At 41.0% G+C, this 25594-nt stretch overlaps 1 protein-coding gene across 1 annotated transcript; it reads left to right on the forward strand.

Moving 5' to 3' along the window:
* The first annotated feature begins 50 nt into the window (after nt 1–50).
* On the forward strand, nt 51–25287 carry LOC120812746 (ras-specific guanine nucleotide-releasing factor 1-like). The gene is made up of 27 exons (XM_040168924.2): nt 51–366; nt 3196–3302; nt 3577–3724; nt 4998–5090; nt 5176–5429; nt 6014–6093; nt 6191–6384; nt 7737–7846; nt 8301–8419; nt 8980–9140; nt 10199–10262; nt 10609–10751; nt 10876–10958; nt 11056–11304; nt 12681–13051; nt 13137–13256; nt 14195–14365; nt 14543–14649; nt 15103–15215; nt 15309–15369; nt 16618–16721; nt 16819–16903; nt 16994–17191; nt 17276–17355; nt 17449–17566; nt 17664–17732; nt 23524–25287. The coding sequence occupies exons 1-27, from the start codon at nt 91–93 to the stop codon at nt 23614–23616; spliced, it is 3771 nt and encodes a 1256-aa protein (XP_040024858.2). The 5' UTR covers nt 51–90; the 3' UTR covers nt 23617–25287.
* The last annotated feature ends 307 nt before the right edge of the window (nt 25288–25594 follow it).

Here is a 25594-nt window from a genome sequence, read left to right on the forward strand (position 1 = left end):
TCATTTTTCTTCATTTTATTTCTCCCTGGAGCGACTCCAGAAGGATGTAAGAACCGATCCACCTCGCGCAGCTGAAGTCTCCTCGTCAAGATGCAGAAGGGCATACGATTTAACGATGGTCATGTCACCTACCTGGGGCTTTTGGCGAAAAAGGATGGTACGAGACGAGGGTGCTTGAGCAAAAAGAGCTCAGACAACACGAAATGGCACACAAAGTGGTTTGCTTTGTTACAAAATATGCTCTTTTATTTTGAGAACGAGTCCAGTTCTCGACCCTCGGGATTATACCTGTTGGAGGGATGCATTTGCGACAGGGCGCCTTCACCGAAACTCTTTCAGTCCGCCAAGGAGTGTTTGGAAAAGCAGGTACAGAGAGCGTGCACACGCCTACGCGCACGCACGCGCTTGCCAAACGCACATGCACACTCTCTCTCTCTCTCTCTCTCTCTCTCTCTCTCTCTCTCTCTCTCTCTCTCTCTTCTCTCTCTCTCCCTCTCTCTCTCTCTCTCTCTCTCTCTCTCTCTCTCTCTCTCTCTCTCTCTCTCTCTCTCTCTCTCTCTCTCTCTCTCTGTTTCTCTCTCTCGCTCTCTCGCTGCTTTTTTTTCAGGCTTGGTGTTAAAAATATCGACGAGGTGCAACATTGGAGGTGGATTTTGCTGCAATTTCGCGAGCAAAGCGCTTTTCTAATGCGTGTATTCATTCATTCATATCCAATTGCACGATGACCTCAAATCCAGCGCAGCCGAATTGCACGAGGTTCCAGACTGCTGTATTGCACGTTATGTAATCCACGCATGGCATTAATAGTGAGGTAACAACAAATAATTGGAGTGATAGTTTTTAGTGATGCATGATCACCCCGGTTTGTTAAACATTTTACTTTTATTTATTTTATTTTCATTGATTATAGTTTCGAGGGTTCAGGACGGAGAACGATATTTACCTAATACTCATTTTAACAAAACGAGGTGAAAAGGTTGTTGTTCCAAGGTTTCCATCTCGTGGATAAATGATGGAATTACAGGTTAAAGTGAAGAAACTGCAGGGGGGGCTATGATCAGCCAGTTCTCATCTTTTTTTGCAAAATTGTTTTGTCTGTGCTTTTAAGAAATTACAACAAACAAGGCACTCCATTTTAAAATATGCCATCTGGCTGTTACTTACATCTGTAAAAAAAAATGAAAGGGAGAAGTAGAAAGGTTGACTGGTGTGTTGACACTTTTATAGTGAATAAACATGCCGTGCACGCTTCACTGCCACAAAGTCACCCAATCAACAATCCTGTTTCCTCTGCATTGCCCTATTTTAGATAAATGAAACATTCTGCAAAAGGCCTGATGGGCAGAATGTGTGATACATTTGTCAGAGGACGCTTGATTCACTTTGTTCTGGGAATTCTGAATCCTGTTAAAGTGCTTGATGACTAATGTGACAGGCTGCTGCTGAGTTACCTCTCAATGTAAACAAACATATTCTTTACAAGGATGAATAAGAGAATGAAAATATCTCATCTATCTCTTATTCCCTCCTGGATTAAGTTTTTTTTTGCAAATGTTTTAGCAATCCGTCATAATCCCTGAATTATATTTATCCTCAATTGCGTTTAGTGTGAACGTGATAATGCATTTGAGCCCGATGTTTCTATGGCAACCCTTATTTGCATCCTAAAGAATGAAGAGGAAGAGGGGAACAGATGAGAGGTGTAGTGTGGCTCATTTCTCCTATGTGCATACAATCCAAGCTAAATTTGTTCCTTGCTGTACCTCCGAGGGGTCAGTGTCCATTTATGGAAAAAACACTTCTCGCTCACATTGTGGAAATAGCAGCACTTCAACCAATAACACAAGAATCTATGGGAGCAAGAAATGGCTGATTTGCTTCAAAATCTACTGCAAATAAAAAGCATGATATTCTGGTTCTTTGATGAAAATAAAGTTCCTTAATTCAAATAAAAATGGATGCATGTAGAGGAAATTCACTACTCCATACTCCTTGTTGTGTTTCAACCTTTTACAGTATTGTAGCACTACATGAGTCAGAAAGCAATAACACAGAGGAAAAGACTAAATGTTCAAGAATAATTTGCTCACAGCCCAACAAAACGGATATGTGATTGTTACCCCTATAACTGTAATACTAATGTATTTACATTGTAGATTTTACCAATGCTTTATCAATGTCATGTATGTCTGTTTAGATGAGTAATGATGTTTAAAGGTGCCTGACTCAGCCATAAACATTAAGCAGGAAGCAGACAGTGTATTGGACATTGCTTCACACCAGATCTTAAAGAGATCATGAGGTTAACTACAACAACATGCATGCCTCTTCTCCGGAAATAGATTTTCATAGTATGATGAATACATAATGAATGTGACGATGGAAGAGCAGTCAGTCATGAGTAATGATCCGTTGCAGGTTGATAGGCGCCTGTTGCTGCAGGCCAAAGATCAGAGCACGGTCTTGCTCAGCACGTCTTGAACGGTCCACAGAAAGATGACGGATGAGTTATGCTATTGTTTAATCACAACCCGCTTTCTGAGGCCGTCTTTCCGTTTTAAACAACGGTATGCTATATGGAGCCTAATCCTATGGTAAATCAAGCAAAAGTAGTTTTATTAGCAAAATGTTATGTTAAAAATATGAAAACCCAAAAAGTTAACACTATTATTGACATGAAAAATATTGTTATTGATAATAATAATATTATTATAATACTGCACTAGTTGTACTACTACCAGTACTACTATAACTAATAACACAATAATAATGCCTTATATTCCGTTGAGCTTCAGTTGCTAGGAAACAGGTGTCCCACAGTTATGTAATCGGCTGTGGCTCCATCTGCCATGTCTTGTGGCATTTCCTCCTGTGAGCCAGAGACATCCCAGGATGCGAGCTGTGGGAGACTTCCCTCAGTGTCGCCCATCAAGTGCACTGGTGGGCGAGGAAGATGTGGCTTCCCCGGGCCCTGCGTGGTTTTAAATCATCTGTTTAATATCGGCGGTAGAGAGGCAGTGCAACAAACACAGAGGCAGTGGAGAAGCTTCAAGCTAAGCCATTCTATTGTATATTTATTTAGAGGGTATGCAATGATGCATGCTCCTTTCTTTGCAGAGCATATAGCATGTCACATTAATCATAGTCCTGTTGTTTAACAAGAACCCGCCCCCCCTGCCCCCTTGTCTGTTTCAGTACTATTTCACTGTCAGCTTCACACATGAAAATCAAAAGGCGCTCGAATTACGCACTGAAGATGTGAAGGACTGCGATGAATGGGTGGCTGCAATATCACACGCCAGGTAAAAGCATCGCATCGGTGCAACGTGCAGACATGGCAAATAGAAGTTGAATTAGTCAGTGTAGAGTAAGTCCTCTTGGACGCTGAGTCCGTAGAGGATGTTGCCATGGTTTCATAAGTAGGGTTAAAATATGAGGAATGACAGGAATAAGCTTCGTTCATAAAATAAAAAACGGATTGCCTTTAGATAAAATACACTGATGTGAAATTATTCTGGCTTAAACTAAAAAATATGTCTATGTATGTTTGTTTGTGTGTGTGTGTGTGTGTTACAGTTACAGAAACTTGGCCAACGAGCATGAGACTCTCATGCAGAAATATCTTCATCTGCTTCAGATTGTGGAGACGGAGAAAACAGTTGCTAAGCAACTTCGACAACAGATAGAAGATGGGGTAATAGAGATTGAGAGGCTAAAGTCAGAGGTAACACTCAATGTTATGAGCTGACGCTGAGGAGTAGGCATGTAAACAAATATGAATAAATTATTCACATTATAAGAGAAACAGAAAGCATACAAATGTTGCTGTCATATTGAACCACCTGTCCTTTGCCAAATTAAGCAGTTTTCCAGCTCCTCATTTTAGAGTCTTACCAGAATAGGATGTAATTACCATTTGCTACAATCAGTCGAGTTCAGTCTTGACAACAAGAACAGGATGACGGATGCCGATTGAGGATGAACGTCCAATAATCTGTATGCCAATGAAACGCAATTGTAGCTGTCTTTAGCAGTTGACTCCTTTGTTTTATTTATGTATATATATAAATATGTATATATATAAATATGTATATATATATATATATATATATATAGATTTATATATATATATATATATATATATATATGTATATGTATATACATATATGTGTATATGTGGATGTATAGAAAGAGAGAGAGATATTGATGTTTTACTGTTAAATATCCAGGATGTCTTTTCCTTTCTCATCATTATAGAAAATGGTAACAGGTTTTCTTCCTATTTATAAATGTCTGGCAGACACAAACCATCAATCAAAAATATGAACAATATCAATAGACCTGCTGAATTGGCTCTTACATCCCACACTTGTTCCTTTCCCCCAAATTTTTTTATTGTCCCATCACCTCTACTCAGCTAAAAAAAGCAAGCGGGGAAAGGATGGATTATTGCTGATTATTGCTGTGTTTGAGAGACGTATTCAGGCCAACCACAGTCCACTTTGCATCTCCTCTCAGAAACAATGCCTTCAATAAGGCTGTGTTCTTCAGATCAAATGGACATTTCACTTTAATGTGCAAATGTGGTGCTTGAAATCAAATGATTTGCGGCATATGTATGAACACAGCTTTTTATTGCATCACTTCTATTACATGCAATGACAATTAACTCTCGCACCTTCTACAAAGTAAGTGGAGACACTCAGCTTCAAACAGTTCAAGGCAGCTCCAGTCCGTCTCCTCTTCTTAGTCAGCAGCCTGTTTACCTTTTATCAACATGCAGAACCATATTGCATTTAAATGAACAATGTAAACAAATGTTGATCCAGCAGTACCGGGCAAGTGATCACAACTAGATCAGTCAATTTCTCAGTGCAGACAGCGTTGACAGCTGCTGGTAACTCAGTCACTTTGTGTACATGCTGGTACAGTAAGTGAGAAGAAGAAAGTGTGTGAGTGGAAATGACTGGTCTTTTTTGTGGTGGCCTCCTTGGCAGATCTCTGGGCTGCTCAAGGACAATGAAAAGATTCACGACAGCCCTGCAGCCGCCCCCACCGACGAGGACTCCGAAATCAAGAAAATCCAAAAAGTAAAGCTCATGATTGAAACCTGTGGCTACATTTTTAGAGTATCTTTGGATTCTTGGAAATTAACTACAGCCTTCAAAACTCCAGGTCCAGAGCTTCCTGCGAGGCTGGATCTGCAGGAGGAAATGGAAGACAATCATCCAGGATTACATCCGCTCGCCACACGCAGAGAGCATGAGGAAGAGGAACCAGGTGGTGTTCAGCATGTTGGACTCGGAGGCAGAGTACGTGCAGCAGCTTCATATCCTCGTGAACAACTTTTTGAGGCCCCTGCGCATGGCAGCCAGCTCCAAGAAACCGCCCATCACCCACGATGATGTCAGCAGCATATTCCTCAACAGGTTGGATCCTCTCGTCCCACAAAGAACTTCATTCATTTTCGTATAAAATGCTCCCTTACCAGGTACCCGGTGGAGTTTTTTTGTGGTTTATATACAGGTAGAGGTAGAGATAAGGGCAATTTAACTGTGGTTGGATTTAAGTTGTTAAAGTTTTTTAAGCATTATTCTACTGATTGACAATTTGCAACCCGGAACGGGTCAAGAAAAGATAAACTGCTTGCTGGCAAACCTATCTAAATAAAAAACAGCTTTGGAAATACTTCTTACTTAAAGGGAATCTCATGCTCTCAAGACTTTTGTCCACAGACACTAACAAAATTCGACAGAAAGTTATGTGTAGTGTCCTAGCTTTGATATGTCTGTGAAGAAAGATATGAAGACATTGATAAATAATAAAGAAATATATTTTCCCAACATGTAACCTGAAGTCCTCCCAGCACATCGGCGCTCAAAGCCTGAGAACTCGTGTTCTGGGTGTCAGGGCTTTTCTTTTCTACAACTTCGCCGGGTGTTGGCAGACTGAATAACACAAACTCTGTATTTGTTTTTAGAAGAGAATCATTTTTTTCTTTCTTCTTTTTCAGTGAAACGATCATGTTTCTACATCTGATCTTTTACCAGGGTCTGAAAGCCAGAATAGCGAGCTGGCCAACATTAGTGCTGGGTAAGAACTGTGTCATTTTCAGGGTTTTTTAAAACATCATTAAAGGTAATGAAGAGAGACTCCGTATTACAGTATCTTGGTATTGATCTCTCGCTAGCTGACCTGTTTGACATCCTGCTGCCAATGCTGAACATCTACCAAGAGTTTGTGAGAAACCACCAGTACAGCCTGCAGATCCTGGCTCACTGCAAGCAGAACCGAGACTTCGACAAGCTGCTGAAGCAGTACGAGGCCAAGCCCGACTGCGAGGAGAGGACCCTGGAGACTTTCCTCACCTACCCCATGTTCCAGGTGAGCTCACTGGTCGTACTGATGATATACACAATAAATAAAGGCAAGGCCCATTAGTCTGGAGACAGATTTTGTCATTAATGCTGAGCTCTCACAGCCACTCCGGGCCAAGTTCTTCTCTCCATTGAGAAATGTTTCCCGTGAGCTATATCATTCAACAGCTTAACACTAGTTGGCTAAAGCTTTGCCAATGAAACCCAGTTGTAGCTGTCTGTAAAGCAGTTGCCCTCAAAGACCTGCTTCCTTCCTGAGCACTTATTGGCTCCCTGAATGAAATCCCATATTGTAGCATCTCTGATTAAGAACAGAAACTGCAGATATTTGTGTGCTTTTGCTCAGAGTATCCCTGTAGTGCAGGGGTCTCAAACTCGCGGCCCGCGGGCCAATTGCGGCCCTCGGGACGATATTTTGTGGCCCCATCCTTAATATGAAAGTGTAATGTTAGTGCGGCCCGCAAGTTTTATACTGTAACCCCACTGTCAGCTGCTGTGTGGGACACGTTATGATGTTCTGGTTTCCTACTGTGTGCTTGTCCAGTGAACGTGGCATGCATGTGACTGACATGGGGGGCGGGTCGTGTGTGTCGGCCGAGGTGCAGAGAGCAGGAGGGTGAAATTCAGTTTCCTGCCCTCTTTCGCGCAGGTGATCATGTGACTAACCGTTAGCATCGCTCGTTTAATAAAGTTTTCCTTTACGACTCACACTAACAACACATGAAGCATCTGACGTCACCGACGAGCGTCTCCGTCCATTACTACGCAGCTTCGATTCACGTAACTTCACGTTTGGCTATAAAGGAATTCCACGGTCACATGACCTTAGGTCTCCCCCGCTGAGTTAAAGGAGGACTAGTGTTGTAGTCTCATTCGGACCGATCCCCCAGGGTGGGGTTCAATGACTGCTTTTGAAAGTGAGTGTTAAGTTGTGTTATTGTCGACCATGCCGTTCGAACGCTAGTCTGGCCCGCGTTTGGTTGAAGTGGGCTGCATCTGGCCCGCAGCTGATTTGAGTATGAGACCCCTGCTGTAGCGTCTTGGTGCCTATAAAAAGCAGCGTTTTGGGGGATCTCAGGCTTCCACAATGTCTCCTTTCTGGCATGCATGCAGTTTCCCAACAGTCCTCTCAGCTGGGGGGCTTCTGCAGGCCGTGCTGTGTTGATAACACATTTTGCTGACGAGTTTAAATTGTGCTCTCCACTGATCTACTTCTCATTAGAGTACATACACGCCAGCACTTGTGTATCCCTTTGTGTGCATCGTTGTTGTTGTAACATTCATGGATGCACGTAAACTCTAATATTTGAGTGAGACTCTGCTGCTATCTTGTTGTCTTCTGCTATTCTGTCTCTTTAGATTCCCCGATACATTCTTACACTCCACGAACTTCTGGCCCACACCCCCCATGAACATGTGGAGAGAACCAGTCTGGACTACGCCAAATCCAAGCTGGAGGAGCTTTCCAGGTACTTTTGCGGATTGAAAGTCTATGTTCTAATATTACGATATAATATCAATGGTATATTAACAAAACATCAAAACATTTTTAAGGGATTATCAAGTAAATGTTGAGAAAACTATTCTTCTTTGACCCATAATAACATGCTGAGGTCGTACCATTGAACCATGCGAAGTGCACATGTACAAAAACACATATCTGAAGGTGACCCAGATTATGTTATTACCTTTGTTAAATATGATTTATCTCATTACGAATCTGCCGTGTCAACAGTCAGTGGACAATTCTAAGAGAGAATTCAATAAAATCTTTTTAAATCAAACGGAAGATATTTTAAAAATAAAACACACAAATAGAAAATAACATTCACAGTAAAACGTCTTGTGTTCCTTGCATTCTTGTGCCATTCTTTCCCCTAATGCGTTCTACTGGATCACGTACTGTCCTATCTCTGTTGATAGAATCATGCACGACGAAGTAAGCGAGACCGAGAACATCAGGAAGAACCTGGCAATAGAGCGCATGATTGTAGAGGGCTGCGAGATTCTCCTCGACACCAGTCAGACGTTTGTAAGACAAGGTAGGAGTTTCCTTCCAGTGCGTTTTTTATTTTTTCAGATCCCAGCGAAGAAACCTCCAATTCTACAGAAAAGCAGATTTGCAGCAGAATGATTTCCTGTCCTCCCTTACCTTTCCGACAGCCTGATCTCAAATGTTTAGGTCTGTAGTGAGCGGTACATTGCTCTCTGTGGAGCAATGTGTACACGGCGTGAGGATTTCAAAGTCGAATTAGACTGTTCAGAGGCAAACTGATGATGAATCTGGGACTGTAAATGTCACAGATCCCCAGCAGGCCTTGATGGGAAGAATAGATGGGAGGCAGATATGGTAGATTATCTAATCCTTAGCGTCTCATGTGACTCTTGTAGTCATGTATTTATATGTAGAGGAGGGCAAGACAATTTGACATTGCCTATTTTGTTTTTCTCAGTCCCCCCCCCCCCCCCCCCCCCCAGTTTTTTTACTCATTTCTGCTTTCTTTTCAAATCCCTGATATGCTTGCACTTTTTTTCCACTTAAATATTTGTATTGCTCTTTCACTCATCCCCTTTTATAACACTTTTTAATCCCCACATATAGGGTCTCTCATCCAGGTGCCGATGAGCGAGAAGGGCAAGATCACCCGTGGGCGACTGGGCTCTCTGTCTTTGAAGAAGGAGGGGGAGAGGCAGTGCTTTCTCTTCTCCAAGCATTTAATCATCTGCACCAGGGGTTCTGGTGGAAAGCTTCACCTCATCAAGGTGAGCCAGTGCTGCTGAGCTGGCAGTGGAGCTGCTACTCCTTATTTCAGACATCATGTCTTACCACTGGAAAGAGAAAAAAAAGCGGGAACTCTCAGCTAACTTGAACGGATGAACTGACAGAAGATGAAAGCTACAGGGATGGCGACGTCATGAGCTTTTTCAGTGGCAATGATTGCTGGAGTTCCTTAGAGCTCGTACACCCCACCCCCCACCCTCCCCCACCCCCCCCCCACCCCACACACACACGCACACATTTAACAGCAGATTGATGTCAGTATTACTCAGTATTACAAAAGACTAACTAACTTAGTCCAATTAAGACTAACTTAATTGGACTTTAACATGACACAAAAAAGCTTGCGTCCATATTACAGTGAAACTAAGGTATTCTTGTGGGATGTTTTCAACCTGCAAACAGTTGTTTATTAATGCGTTAAGCAATGAAACATTAGCATTCATTTGCAGTCTTAAATCTGTGAGTCTGATTTTGGTCGTTGTCAACTCATGACTGAAATATCAGGCACTCTACTGCCAAATGCTCCGTATTTTAACCAGAAAGTTAATTAATGTATTCGCCTTTGGTGCTGAGCAGGTATTTTGCACATTAACTTTAAAGATCTTTTCACAGAAAAATACTAAAAGAACTAGAACTAGAGTGAACTAGACAGTTATATGAAGAAGAAGAAGAAGAAGAAGAAGAAGAAGAAGAAGAAGAAGAAGAAGAAGAAGAAGAAGAAGAAGAAGAAGAAGAAGATTAGTTAAGGGAAGCTGCAGATTCCAGCGATCATCATGAAAATCTTGATTATGGAACTATAATATTTTTATATGATACTGTTTAATTATTATTGTCGGGGTCAGTAGTAGAATCAAGTTGCCCTCACGCAAACCGAAGGGATTCACCGGAAATAATAATAATAATCAATCAATCAGTGAATAATCTCTTTCTCAATCATTCAGTCAGGGGTCAACTGACTGATGAACCATATTCATTTTGTAGTCTGAATCAGGATCTTAAGAATGTTGGTTGGATGAAACAAAATGCATGTTGCTTTCAGAATGGAGTCGTCTCACTCATAGACTGCACTCTACTGGAGGACCCCGAGGGGACAGACTATGAGAGTGAGTGCTCGATTCAGCTTGCAGAGACATGCATGGATACATGTATCATGTGTGCTAATGGACATAACGTATTTTCATTTTATAATTCATACTGTATTTGGGAGAATTGAAAAAGTGTTTCCGAAGCAGGCAGTGCCACTAGAAAGGAATTCAGACTCTAAACAAACAAATAAATAAATATCAGATGGTGACTGATTAATCCTATTCTTATCCAATTTTGACATTTGGCTTGGTCTAATTTTAGTTTATTGTACAGTATAAAATCCTTCAATGTATGCCTTTTTATGTCTTTACTGTAGTATTCATCATGTGAAAATGACATCCAGTCTTTGTGTTTGCCTCAAAGCCAAATCAGACAAGAGCGGCCAGGACATGGAGCACCTGGACTTCAAGATTGTCGTGGAGCCAAAGGATAGCCAGTCATTCACAGTCATCCTGGTGGCCTCCTCCAGGCAGGAGAAGTCTGCGTGGACCAGTGACATCAGCCAGGCACGTCAACATGCATCACAGTCTCCAGCACTGGGACGGATGTCGGCGGAAAGCCTGCGCGTTACAGTGGTCACTAACATTTCCTCTGTCCTCTCTGTCTACTTCTACCGCGTCCGTCTCACAGTGCATAGACAACATCCGCTGCAATGGGCTGATGATGAACGCCTTTGAAGACAACTCCAAAGTCACAGTGCCGCAGATGATCAAGTGGGCCTCGTTCATATTTACAGTGTATGCATCTGTTTGCAGCTTTTTGTTTTTCTTCCCGGCATTCATTTCCAATTTCTTTCAATTTCCTGAGCAGATCCGATTCAAGTCTGTACTGCGATGACGTCGACATCCGCTTCAGCAAGATGATGAACTCCTGCAAGGTGCTGCAGATCCGCTACGCCAGCGTTGAGCGCCTGCTGGAGAGACTGACTGACCTCCGTTTCCTCTCCATTGACTTCCTCAACACCTTCCTACACTCCTATCGCGTGTTCACCACCGCTGATGTGGTGCTAGACAAACTCATCACTATCTACAAGAAGCCCATCAGTGCCATCCCTGCTCGGTGAGTCGAGTTACATGCGGAAGGGTTTGAATGTTGGGAGGCTGTTGACGGCAGTAACAGTAGAGAGACCTTATTAGATTTGTCTGTCATCCCTCCAGACGTTATGTTGCTGATCTAAATGATCAGTGATCCTCACATCAACATAATGAAGTAATGTGCAAGAGGCAAGAGAAGAGATTTCAAGCAATACAACTTTTTGTCCTTCTGTTCTCATCAGAAATGTATTAATTTTATTTACATATGCTGAAGGTTAGTTTCACCTGAGGAACTCAGATGCTGTTCACAAACAGCATAACACAAGAATACATCAGAAACTTGGAGATGTTAATGGCTGGGAAAGACTTCAGGAAAGTTGCATCAATATGAATAACATTTTTAAATGGACACATGATGGATTACCATGCGCTGGCTGTGGTATTTGGTCTGTGATAGATAGATAAACACATCATTTAGTGTCCAGTTCCTGCCAGTCCAAGGTCATACCAAAGAGATACATTTACATTTTGGATTGTTTGGAGGGCGAAAAGTGAGTCCGGTGCTCAGGGATATTTGATGTATGCATTCCATGTGAGAGAGTTCATGTAAATGAACTAATGTATATGGCACTGGAACAGTGAAGTCCAGGAATCTTCAAAGCCTTGTTTCAGTATTTTGGGTATTTGTTTTGATGGTTAATGTGACCACAGAAAGGCATCAGATGGAGCAGTAGATAGAAGACACGTTCTCGGATGCTTCGGTATCACCGTTTTTGTGTGTTTTATGTGTGTGTGTCCAGTGATCAAAGGCCGTAATTGGGCCCAGTCTCTCCTCCCTGTCTGGGAGCATCACTACTGGGCTCTATCGCTCTATGGCAACCGACCTCGACTGCTGCAGGACCCCACCCTCCCCTGCTCCATCTCCTCCGTCTGCAAAGATCCACAGTGTGAAATATTGACAAAGTGTTGCAGGGAGGCTAACTCGCTGCTCCGCAGGCCTGGAGCGAAGGACTTCACTGTGGGGTTCATATCACAGGGAGCTCCCCATGCCCACGCCCCGTAGCATCCGCTCCTGTGGCGCTTGTCATGTCACTGTGAGACACCTACACTTGGCTGCTTGTGTCACCAGCAGTCATGCGCACTATCACTCTGTGTGCTATTTATGGGAACCTGTGAGGTCGCCAGGAGGGTGGCAGGGAGAGGTTTTCTGCAACACCGCAGCTTGTATCCTGCTGTAAAACAACGAGACGCGGCTCCAAAGAGACTTCTGGTTACCGGGATGGCTTGGGTTGCATAAATTATTTAGGAGGTGACTTTAGCCATGCTTTAATCACAGAAAATAAGAAAGAAAGATATTTCAATGTCCTGAATTCAAAAGCATATTTCCTCTCCTCGCTGCAGGTCCCTGGAGTTATTCTTTGCCAGCAGTCAGAACAGTAAACTGTTGTATGGAGAACTTCCCAGCTCCCCCAGAGCCAGCAGAAAGTTGTCTTCCCCACCTCCTCTCGCTATCACCAAGAACTCATCCCCCAACCGCCGGCGCAAGCTCTCCCTCAACATCCCCATCATCACTGGGGGCAAAGCGCTTGATCTGGCTGCCCTCAGCTGCTCCTCAAATGGCTATGCAAGCATGTACTCAACCATGTCTCCATTCAGCAAGACCACCTTGGACATCAACAAGCTTTACGTGTCCAGTTCCATCTCAAGCAAAATCCCTGACGAGGGAGAGTACAAGAAGGACAAAGTGGAGGATCCATCAGTGACCAAGCAAGGTGAGTGAACAGGAGCCATCACCAAAGTATTCCAATTTTGATTTCAAGGAATTAGGCTTTCATTGATGATTTCATTTTGATGCAGATCTCTCCGTACGAGAAGAAACTGACAATGATCCCAACCAGAGTGATGAAGGGCACCAGGAAGCCTCTCCCACCAAATCCCCAACCACGCCAAAAAACATCAAATGCAAAAACCCTGCAGGTACATTGTGTCCTAAACTGGAACAGTGATATAGTGACGACGCTGTGCGCCAACATGCTACTAATCCAATGTACCAGTTCAATTAACCTTAAGCCAGTTTATTATTAGTTTTCTGTGACCGAAGAAGCAGACTAAATGTAAAGACATGGCAAACCGTTTCATTTGTATTCATGTAAGGTCTGTAAAATGGCCACAATTTATAGTCAACAAGTTATACAATGGTTTGTTTTGTATGGAAATTGATGCTTTCACTTTGCAATAGTTAATTGAATCCTAATTTATATGCTAAAACAAACAGAAAAACAACCGTCAATTCAATATTGAAAACAAACTAATTCATGGTGATGGTCACGTGGGGAAAGCCAATGCCTGCCGTCTGTAGGTGTGAGGGAAACTTGTGTCATAGCAACTACATAAAGAGCGTGTTTTCCCTTCCGCCCCCACTAATGAGGCTGATTCACAGGAGCCAAGATTATCTCTGCCTTCTAAATCTCATGACAAAATCACACAATGGAGTTTAAAGGAATCAATAATGTGGAGTAAAGAATTAACTGAAATTGTGAAGCAGCGAGTGCTTAGCTGCTTATAATCAATCTATGTTCCCGGGATTTAAACATAGCAGACTGCAGAGAATCTGTGGATTCTTCTGTTATGCTGATATTCGGTGGCTATATTTAGCTGCAACCATCTTGAATATCAAAGCCTGTTGTAAAGGAGAGTCTGGGGGGGGAACTCTAACGTGGGCTCATAGTGCCTCCTAGTGGATGTTTTCACAAAAAGAAGGAAGTCATTCTGCAGACAGTAAAGATTTAGTTGAACTCAGTGATACAAGCAATGAACTAACAAAACTTTTCAGTAAAAAATTATGTCCTTTGCTTACCAGCAAAATCAAACTGTTTTCTCTTTTCCTTTTTATTTTTATTTGGACCTTCGGGTAGAATTCTCCCTTTTTTCCTACAACAATGGCATGGTGATGTCCTCCTGTCGAGAGCTGGATAACAACCACAGCGCTGTGTCTGCCACCTCGGCCTTCGCCATTGCTACGGCTGGAGCCAATGAGGGCACACCGACCAAGGAGAAGTATCGCCGGATGTCCCTCGCCAGTACTGGTACAAGCATCTATTCACTGTTCCATTAGTTTCAGCCACAAGTGAACATATTGGTTACGTTAAAACCACGTCAGCTCAACTGATGTTAGATTTATGGGACCCGTTGATGCTCTTTGCTGCCAAAGTTGTAATGTATCCCATGGATGAGAGCTTGATGCACTCACATGTTTTCTGCAGGCTTCCCAACAGATCAGAGGAATGGAGACAAAGAATTTGTGATCAGACGAGCAGCGACCAACAGAGTCCTGAATGTTCTGAGGCACTGGGTGTCCAAACACTCTCCGGTAAGGGTGTCCAATACATTTCAAAGCCCAATTACAGCCCCAGGTCTTGTTGGAAAACTACTATTGTCTATAAATGCATATACTAACTTTATCTTTTCATATTGAATCTGTAAGTAAGCTTTTGTAGCAGTGAAACACACATTTCTGCTGTATTTGTGTTTGTCCGTGTTTCTGCAGAGAACCCAATACATTTTGGTTCAATATCAAACTCGATTTCCGACTGTCAATCAGTCCCAAAACAATAATGTCATAAGAAATAAAATGAAAACACATGTCCCAGGACACCTTTGGCCACCCCAAAGCCAGTTGCTGGATGTATCGTATCCATGTGCATCACCTGATTTCTATTTGCCAAAATGTTTTATGCAAAACCAGTTTTCATCACATAATACAATTCACACGGATGCTTTTCTTTGTGGACTGTTTTCCAACAATCGTCTGTTGCTTCTGCAGGACTTTGATAACAACAATGAGCTGAAGACAAAGATAATTGTTTTCCTGGAAGAGGTGATGCATGACCCTGAGCTGTTGACTCAGGAGAGGAAAGCAACTGCCAACATCATCAGGTACCGTGTTGTGCGGTTTGATTGTCGGAATATTTTGTACACTTAAAATTTGAAAGAACTATATTGTAGAATTACATTGACCGCTTTTTTCAGGACTTTAACTCAGGAAGACCACGGTGACAATCAGATCACCCTCGCAGACGTTACACAGGCGGTGAGTTAAGACCGCTTTTAATAAAGGTTTAGTGTGCTGTTTTTAAAACTACTGAGAAACAAAATCTTAAAAAATGTAATTTAAAATAAAGCACAAATATATGCACATCTGTACAAGTCAACCAGAAGCATGCACATTACAGCTGCTTATTTTCCTCTGTGTTCTCTTCTTGGATGCCCAAGAAATATTCTCCTTTGCGAGGCTGAATAAAGAATCTCTGTCCTTAGAAAATTGCATGATTGATTCCTTGCATTACTGCAGATTAAATTTCCATCAGTAAAATAATCAAATTCATCGACAAGTAGTTTGAGCTCTAATCCACATCATCTGAAAATTACATTTGCACACTTGAAAGGAAATTTCGAGGTCTAATTTGGACATTTATCTAGCAAAAGAAAGTCCAGCCATTAACCCGTTACCTTGACTGATCCAGGGCCAGCGTGCGTGGTGCAGCAGGCCTAAAATGTTCCTCTAACCACCAGGCAAGCCAAAATCAATAACCTCTCTGGCAAATTCTACTTTAGGCCCTTTTACGTCTTGGACGTGCCCAGAAACCTCTCAGGCAGATTTCCTGATCAGTTTCCCAAACCACTACAGCTTGCCCTTTTTGATCCAAAACAGCAACGGCTCTACTCCGACCGATTCTTCCCGTCGGCAGTGGGGCTCATCAACAGAGCCCGGTCCCCCACTGACTGACTATAACACTCCACCGGTCACTCCCCCTCATACTGCACATGCCACTTTAACTGCAATTCATCACTTTGTCACTTGTCACTTTGTCTCTTGTCTGTTACTTGTTTGTTAGTGCACTTTATGCTTAATACTTTTCTTTTTAACTTTTTAATATTTAACTTTTTTTAACTTTATTCCCTTGTTTTATACTAACCCATAGCCTTATTCTACTAACCCATTGCATTAGCATTTCATTTTACTTTATTTTATTACTTGTGCACTGTTGTCTTGTCTGTCTACTGTCGCGCACTAACTGCCAAGACAAATTCCTTGTATGTTTGACATATTTTGGCTAATAAATGTTTCCTGATTCCTGATTCCTGATTTTCCGTCCTATCGCTGAGACTTAGTCCACCTTACACACAATCTCCCTCTTGGGTAGCTATTCAAGGCTCATGACCAAGGGTGGAACCACGCATCCTTTGGGGGGGTCGTGTGTCCCCCAATATTGAAAAATGCCATCATAGCGAAGAATGAAATACACTGATTGTTTTCGGGCCGTTTTGTTTCTCTTAGATGGGTGAAGGCAAGGTCGAGCAGTTTGAGAGTCACTCTGCATTGGAGATCGCAGAACAACTCACTCTGCTGGATCACCTGGTGTTTAAGGTCATCCCATACGAGTGAGTGCCATCACATCTTTGCTCTACATGTCTGTGGTCAAGAACAACACTGGGAAACGATCCAGTGTTCAAATACAACTGTTCATTCTGTTCAAAGGGAATTTTTTGGACAAGGCTGGATGAAGAATGACAAAAACGAAAAGACACCGTACATCATGAGAACAACGAAGCACTTCAATGATGTATGTTCCAATCAGTACCTTACACACCTCAGGTGTTAGTGATCGTCAAATGGTAATATTAAGTATTTGTTTCCTTCTTTCCTCTGCAAGATAAGCAACCTTATTGCCACGGAGATCCTGCGCTGCGATGACGTGGTCCCTCGGGTGTTCGTCATAGAGAAATGGGTGGCTGTAGCAGACATCTGCCGCTGTCTCCACAACTACAACGCCGTGCTGGAGATCACCTCCTCCCTCAACCGCAGCTCTGTCTTCCGTCTCAAGAAGACCTGGCTCAAGGTTTCCAAGCAGGTGTGTATCTCCTCCAGTGCAGTTTGTCCAGGTGTGTGTTTTTTTTCCATCATTGACTGTCATCTCGATATCCCTTTCTGCAAGACAAAAGCATTGAATGACAAGCTGCAGAAGCTGGTGTCGTCAGAGGGGAGGTTCAAAAACCTGAGAGAGGCTTTGAAGAAGTGAGTTCAACTCAAGGACATCGTTTTGTAGTTTGATCAATGAAGCAAGCTTGCGGTACAACTGGGTGATGTGTGCATTTCTTCCCCCACCAGTTGTGATCCTCCGTGCGTTCCCTATCTGGGGATGTACCTCACAGACCTGGCTTTCATTGAGGAGGGAACACCCAACTACACTGAAGACAGATTGGTCAACTTCTCAAAGATGAGAATGGTGAGATATTCGGTGACCCGACGCATGGCAGAGTTTGTACAGTCGTGTCTTTTAGTGGTGTGTCTTAACATCCTGCCGCTAATGTTTTGTTTTTCAGATTTCTCACATCATCAGAGAAATCAGGCAGTTTCAGCAAACCGCGTACAAAATTGACCTGCAACCAAAGGTAAATAAATACCAGAACTGTTGACGGTCCTTCAGGCTCGTGGCACTTTAATAAATGCTGTACCAAATGCAGAGCTCCTCTTATGAGCGCAGGGGAACTTAAAGGTCTTTTCAAGAGCTCATCAGAGATATCTGCTCCTCGGGCACTCGGAAGCAGAACCAGGAGGAGAAATAGAGTCAACAGAGCAAAATCCCAAATTAGCCTGAGGGAGTTTGACAATATATTTATCTTATAACAGCCTCTATCCTCAATGCCTAGACCCTCGTTTGTTTTATTAAATGCCTTGATTTCATCAAACACAACCTCAAGTCATCAATCTATGCTTCTCAGTTTTTACAATGTTTTTTTCATAAAATGATTTTGTATTACATAAATATCGTTTTTAATGAATTTCCATCCTATTGACAGTAATGTGTTGTAGCCACTTGGTGGTGGTGCTGATGTCCTGACCAAATTATGCAGAAACTACCCTGATTGCAAGACTTCAGATTTTTTAAAAACGATATATACAACATAAATTTGATGTCTTTTTCTTACATTTCTGTCATTTCGTTTACTATGGGAACAGTAAGGATACTGTATGTGGATAGTTTTACTCTTCCGCTCCCCTCTGTAAACGATTAAGATCATGAGATGATCCTGTCAGAATCTTTACAAATGATAGACAAATGGTACTGATTATGATACTCATACTCATTGCCTTATTTAAAGGGGTCATAAAGCAAACTTTTGGAAACAGCGTACATAGATAACTAGAAAATGCATTTCCTGCTGAAAATGCGTTGGAATGCCAAAAAATACAGAAAATACAGAAAGTTGAAGGGAATTTTAATACATTTGCTGAAATTACAGATATTAGAAAAGCTAAAAATAATTTGAAATCGCTGAAAATACAGAAATGAGAGAAGCGGAAAGGAATTTCCATAGATTTGCTGAAAATAAAGAAATGAAACAACTATAGAAGAAAGAATATCAAAATATTGATGAAAATACAGACATCAGAAAAGCGGTGGAAATACAGAAATGGAAGAATCGGAGAAATGGAAATGGGAGAAGCTGAAATGAATTTCAATAGATTTGCTGAAAACAGCTGAAACAATTGCAGAAAAATACAGAAATGAATATTAAAACATTGCTGTTAATACAGGCATAAGAAAAGCTGAAATTATTTGAAAGAACTGCTGAAAATACAATAGAACAACAATAACAACAGAATTTCTAAAAAATACAGAAGTTGCAGGAGCCTTAATGAATTTAAAAAATACAGAAATAACAAAACCTAAGATGAATAAAAAGAGGTTTTAAATTGTTTGTAGTAATATTAGTAGTAGTAGTAGTTACAGTTTTAATTGTGGTATTTGTAGTACTAGCAGTAGAAGAAGTAATAGTAGGTTTAGTATCAATAGCAGTAGAACCAGCTGTAATACTAACACTATTAGCCATAGTAGTATTTGTAATAACATTAGTAGTAGTTGTAGTATTAATAGCACTAGAAATGCTAGTAGTATGGTTGTAGAAGTATCAGTTGTAGTACTACTAGAAGTACTAGTAATATTCGTAGTGGTCTTAGTAGTATTTGAAAGAGCAATACGTATTTCAACGAAACCGCTTCATGGTTATGGTACAGATAATCATTGAGGCTTTTATTTTGTAATGATGGAATCGGGTGAGGGGGGGGTTGGGAGACAGAATGTTTGTTATTCAAACTAAGACGTTTTTAATTAATAGGCCTCATCACAAACATTACAGTAAAAATTCCCTCCATGGGGCTTTTATTTTGAAATTATTGGATTGGGTGGGGTGGGGGGGTGTAGATAGAGGGAGGGAGGGTGAGAGGGTGAGGAAGGGAGGGGTGGTGAGGAAGAGATAGAGGGAGAGAGAGAGAGGAGGAGAAATAGACAGACAGACTGACTGAGTGATTAACAGTGAGAAGAGGTCAGGGTGGAGGGGGGAGGGGGGGCGAGTGTCTTCATCATATTGGTCTGTTGACAGAAAGCATAGCTGCGTCATGTGACTCCACTAATCAGGTCATAGGAGCAGCTGTGAGTCACAGACAGAGATCCTGCAGCGTGTGAGTGAGTAACCACGACAACGGCGCACCTGTGCTCATTAACGAGCTGCTGCAAAGGGCAGACACAGGACAGCGAGTTACACAGAATCCACACCTCAAACAAATGACATTCAGCGCAAAACTATAACAGCTATCTAAAAAATACGGCGTTTTTACGAGACCCAAGACTCTACTGAACGCATGGATGTGTGTTTTATGTATGTCCGGTAATAAATACGGCTCCTCTTACCGTGACAAAACGTGTACCTTCTTGATTTTTTGAGAAATATGTCGGCAGATTTGTATCGGAGCCTATGAGGCTTTTGGCAGAGGTTGTGTGACTGTTGGTCTCCGTAGGCCAAAACTAAAGAACTCTGGGATTCCATCAACACATTAATCCAATCAGCACAACCATGCCCTCATTAATCTGAAGAAATGAAGCCTCTAGAGTGTATACTTTGGCTGCAGGGACAGAAGTTCCATATTTTTTTAACCAGATTCTGGTGCTGCCTCACACTCTAGCCCTCGAGGTCCCCACTCTAGCAGTGTTACGTCCAGTCGCTAGGGGGAGACGGACGCATACATAAACCCAGACTTTTCTGTTGGGTGAAAAAGAATATTTATTCTTGGAGTCAAGAAACAAACACAAGAGCGTACGAACTGAGGGAAGGGGCCGGGGGTGCCGTGTAAATCAAAAACCGAATAGAACAAAAGGAGGCCTTCAGAAGGTAGACTATGCCAAAACCAACAAGTAACAAAAATCCTTACTTACATTAACCAAAACATAAAGATACATCCCAACGGCGCCCCTGCTCCTAATGTGGCTAACACACGTTCTGTGAGGTGCAGTGTTTCAGTGGTGCCTGGCTCTGGCCCTCTTCCTCGCTCTCACAGTCATTCTCTGGATCTGGTAGCCGCCCCCAGCTGCAATTCGTTTGGCCTTTTAAGGCTGGCGCGCACTCCAATGCCCTCTTCTGGTTGGCTGGGAGTCTTCCAGGCGGATCCGCTTCGGTCTTCCCTCTGCGTTGTGGGAGGTTGCAGCCTGACTCCCTGTTCACCTGAGGTTGCCGTCGGCAGCCGTAACAAGCAGACGCAATACACACTCATGTAAAAGTCAGAAACGGAGCAAAGAACTAGTGAAACATAATCAGTGATTATGAAAAAAGTACAAAAGATATCAACAAGCAGTTCTTTTCATAAAATAGTTGAGACTTGTGTCAACATTTGAAAGTTTAAATGGTGTCTGTAGCTGAAAGATTGGCGAAGCTGAAAAATCTGAAAGTTGAAGAAGTTTAAGGAGGATTTGAAAACAAACTCCATTTAAAAACCATGATAAAATATTAATGATTATTGATTTATATAAATTCAAGCTTAAGAGGTAAAAAGCTGAAAAGTCATAGCCCTCAAGCCAGAAAGGAGCTGAACATTTTAATATTTGAACGGTTTTAATAGCTGAAATTGTGAAGGAGTTGAAAGGTGGCGCGGAAGAAATAGAAGAAGTTGAAATAAAGATTCGAAGAACAATACTTGGAATGCATCTTAATGCATTCCAACAAATAGCTGAAGATACAGAAAGTTGAAGGGAATTTGAATACATCTGAAATTACAGATATTAGAAAAGCTGAAATTAATTTGAAATTGCTGAAAATACAGGAATGGGAGAAGCTGAAAGGAATTTCAATAGATTTGCTAAAAAAAGCAGAAATGAAAACAGCTGAAATCAATGTGAAATATTGCAAAAAAGAATACAGAAATTAATATTAAAACATTGCTGTTAATAGAGGCATAAGAAAAGCAGAAATTATTTTAAAGAACTGCTGAAAATACAGGAAATGGGGAAGCTGAATTTCAATAGAGTTTCTAAAAACAGAAGTTGCAGGAGCTTAAATGAATTTTAAAAAGTACAGAAATAACAAAAGCTGAGATGAATAAAAAGAGGTTTAAAATTGTTTGTAGAAATATTAGTAGTAGTATTACTTATAGTTGTAATTGTGGTATTAGTAGTACTAGCAGTAGAAGTTGGTTTAGTATCAATAGCAGTAGAAACAGCTGTCATACTAACACTATTAGCCATAGTAGTATTTGTAATAACATTAGTAGCAGTTGTAGTATTAATAGCAGTAGAAATAATAGTAGTATGGTAGTAGAAGTATCAGTTGTAGTACTAGAAGTACGAGTAATATTCGTAGTGGGAGACAGAATGTTTGTTATTCAAACTAAGACGTTTTTAATTAATAGGCCTCATCACAAACATTACAGTAAAAAATCCCTCCATGGGGCTTTTATTTTGAAATTATTGGATTGGGTGGGGTGGGGGGGTGTAGATAGAGGGAGGGAGGGTGAGAGGGTGAGGAAGGGAGGGGTGGTGAGGAAGAGATAGAGGGAGAGAGAGAGGAGGAGAAATAGACAGACAGACTGACTGAGTGATTAACAGTGAGTAGAGGTCAGGGTGGAGGGGGGAGGGGGGCGAGTGTCTTTATCATATTGGTCTGTTGACAGAAAGCATAGCTGCGTCATGTGACTCCACTAATCAGGTCATAGGAGCAGCTGTGAGTCACAGACATAGATCCTGCAGCGTGTGAGCGAGTAACCACGGCAACGACGCACCTGTGCTCATTAACGAGCTGCTGCAAAGGGCAGACACAGGACAGCGAGTTACACAGAATGCACACCTCAAACAAATCAGAACCAGCGCAAAACTATAACAGCTATCTAAAAAATACGTTGTTTTGACGAGACCCAAGACTCTACCGAACGCATGGATGTGTTTTTTATGTCTGTGCGGTAATAAATACGGCTCCTATGGCCGTCGACAAAACGTGTACCTTCTGGATTTTTGTGAGAAATATGTCAGCAGATTTGTATTGGAGCCTATGGGGCTTTTAGCAGAGGTTGTGTGACTGTTGGTCTCCGTAGGCCAAAACTAAAGAACTCTGGGATTCTATGAACACATTAATCCAATCAGCACAACCATGCCCTCATTAATCTGAAGAAATGAAGCCTCTAGAGTGTATACTTTGGCTGCAAGGACAGATGTTCCATATTTTTTTAACCAGATTCTGGCGCTGCCTCACACTCTAGCCCTCGAGGTCCCCACTCTAGCAGACGCAATACACACTCATGTAAAAGTCAGAAACGGAGCGAAGAACTAGTGAAAAATTTCACTTTCAGTTTTTTTCATAAAATAGTTGAGACCTGTGTCAACATTTGAAAGTTGAAATGGTGTCTGTAGCTGAAAGATTGGTGGAGCTGAAATATCTGAAAGTTGAAGAAGTTTAAGGAGGATTTGAAAACCACGTTAAAATATTAATGATTATTGATTTATATAAATTTAAGCTTAAGAGGTAGAAAGCTGAAAAGTCATAGCCCTAAAGCCAGAAAGGAGCTGAATATTTTAAAATTTGAACGGTTTAAATGGCTGAAAATGTGAAGGAGTTGAAAGGGGGCGCGGAAGAAATAGAAGAAGAAGCTGAAGAATAAAGATTCGAAGAACAATACTTGGAATGCATAATGCATTCCAACAATAAGTATAAGTTGAAATTAAGATTCGAAGAACAATACTTGGAATGCATCTTAATGCATTCCAACAATAAAGATTCGAAGAACAATACTTTCCAGCATTCCAACAATGAATGATTTATTGCTGCTATACCTATTTCGTGTTGATGGAAAAGTGTGATAATCCATTTTAACGAGACAAAATTTATCAAACTTGCTTTTGTTTTATCTTTTATCTTCCAGGTAGCCCAGTATCTACTGGATAACAGCTTTGTTCTGGATGAAGAAAGCATGTACGAAGCCTCTCTCAGAATTGAGCCTAAAGTGCCCAATTGAAGTTGGTTATCCACATTATTTCCTCTGTTAATATTACACATAAGTTAAGACATGCATTGACTTTTGTGTAGTTGTACATGTTTAAGATATCTTATCTTCTGTACAGTATGTGTTTAAGGTATATTTTTCGTTTATTACTGTTGCCATGACGCAGGTTTAAGGTTTATTTTTTTCTTGCATTTGGGGTATTTCAAGCATAATAACAGAGGTCCCTTTGCCTGCATGTAATCTTCTTAGTGACCAATGACATTATTTTGCATTATATCATACTGTGTTGACTTTGCACTTTCTGAGCACCCGTTGGCCGTTGTTCTCTTTGCCTGAGGTGCATCAATGACTGAGTTTCTCTGCAACCAATGTAGCATTATAAAAATTTAACAGCGTCATATCAGGTAAAATACCACACAGAGTATAACTGGATATAAACATACGAAACAATGTGAGGTGCAGTGAGGCACCAAAAGTAAAACTGTCTCTATGATTCCAAAAACAAGAGGGATTTATGTTTTAATGTATGTTCTCTACTCCAAAGTCAGATGTTTCTAAGTGTATTTTTTTCTTCTAACAGTATCCTTATGGACTGGCCCATGGCTGGCTCGAAAGCAATACACTCTTCCTCTCTTGTCACACAAGGAACTGAAACAAATATTAATCTGTGATAAAAACAGACTAAAACTCTTTAGGTTGTTGTGATTAATGTGAAGTATTTGACATCTGAAATTACTGTTACACTTAAATATATCAATAGAGTACAGTGATTTCTACCTGTCTTCAAATTTAATGTTTCTTAATAAAAAAAAGATCACATGCGTTGGAAGGTGTTGTATCTTCAGGTATTTGAAGGCAATATCATAGGCAATGATTCTGTTGAGTAAAAGGTTTTGTAATTAAAAGACAATCTGTCCTTTTTGCTGTTCCAGTGATTGTGGAACGTGACTGTATATCACTCTATTATATGCATTGCTGTTTAAAACTGATGAAACGTACGTGAATGACCTCTGCCTGCAGCATTCAAACACTATTTTTGTAGTAGTATAATAGAGTACCTTGCTCTTTATATGGATATGGAAAAGTATTTTGTACTTTGTTGTTAATTCACCTCACTGAGATGTGCTGTATGTTTTGTACATGCAAACAGTGTGGAACAGTGTAATCCTTTCAACAGCAAAAAAATAAGTTGTAACTCAAACTTGTACACTAAAAGCTACAACAGTGTGGCTCTGAAACTATGATTTAGAGAAGACCACCTCAGAGTGTTTTGCATTAATACTGTTATCCTGTCTATAACCATTTCTGTTAGCAGGAATATAGTAATGTAGTGCTTATTCTGTAAATATTTGTATGTAATTTCTACAATGTATTTACAGTACACTGTTGAAGCTCATGTGGTAGGCATGCAACACCTTCACAGACCAAATAATACTATATAATTATACTGTATACATGCACATACTCTTATAAAGGTATATCAACAAATAAACATTTTGCTGTTAGCAATACCCAGTGGTATGAAAATTATCTTTCAACCCTCATGTTTCCACACCGTAAGAATATTGCAAGTTTTGTAAGAAAACAAAGGAAAACACAACAAAAGTTAACATATGATGATGACAATAACAAATAAACAAGAATATGTTCCCAGTAACCTCTTGCTAATAAATCCATTTGATATCAGGGGCATTTTGTCTCAAGTGTTTTTGTAGACACCTTTGTTTTGTTGACATCATTATGACTCAGAGTGAAACTAAATAAAATCGGTGTGTATTTGACAACCCAAGCTTTGCTATGTCCTATAACAAATCATGATGAAGCCCACAGTGAACTAAAGTCTAAATTTTGGTAATTGGCCTCCCATTACTTATGTAGCTTACGTATGTATGGCAGCGGTATGTCACACTGTCGATGTGTAGCAGGTGTATTAGTTATAAAGAAGTTACCTCCAGTGAAAACTCCCTATCATTGTTACCTAGCATCAATG

This window comes from Gasterosteus aculeatus, chromosome Y, assembly GCF_964276395.1.
Source record: "Gasterosteus aculeatus chromosome Y, fGasAcu3.hap1.1, whole genome shotgun sequence".
NCBI lineage: Eukaryota > Metazoa > Chordata > Actinopteri > Perciformes > Gasterosteidae > Gasterosteus > Gasterosteus aculeatus.

Bases quoted from the DNA above. Each gene is read 5' to 3' on its own strand.
- LOC120812746 (XM_040168924.2), top strand. From the start codon at position 91: ATGCAGAAGGGCATACGATTTAACGATGGTCATGTCACCTACCTGGGG. The intron at 5,430-6,013 runs GTTGGATCCTCT...CTTCTTTTTCAG, and splicing joins AGCAGCATATTCCTCAACAG to TGAAACGATCATGTTTCTAC. The intron at 6,094-6,190 runs GTAAGAACTGTG...ATCTCTCGCTAG, and splicing joins CTGGCCAACATTAGTGCTGG to CTGACCTGTTTGACATCCTG.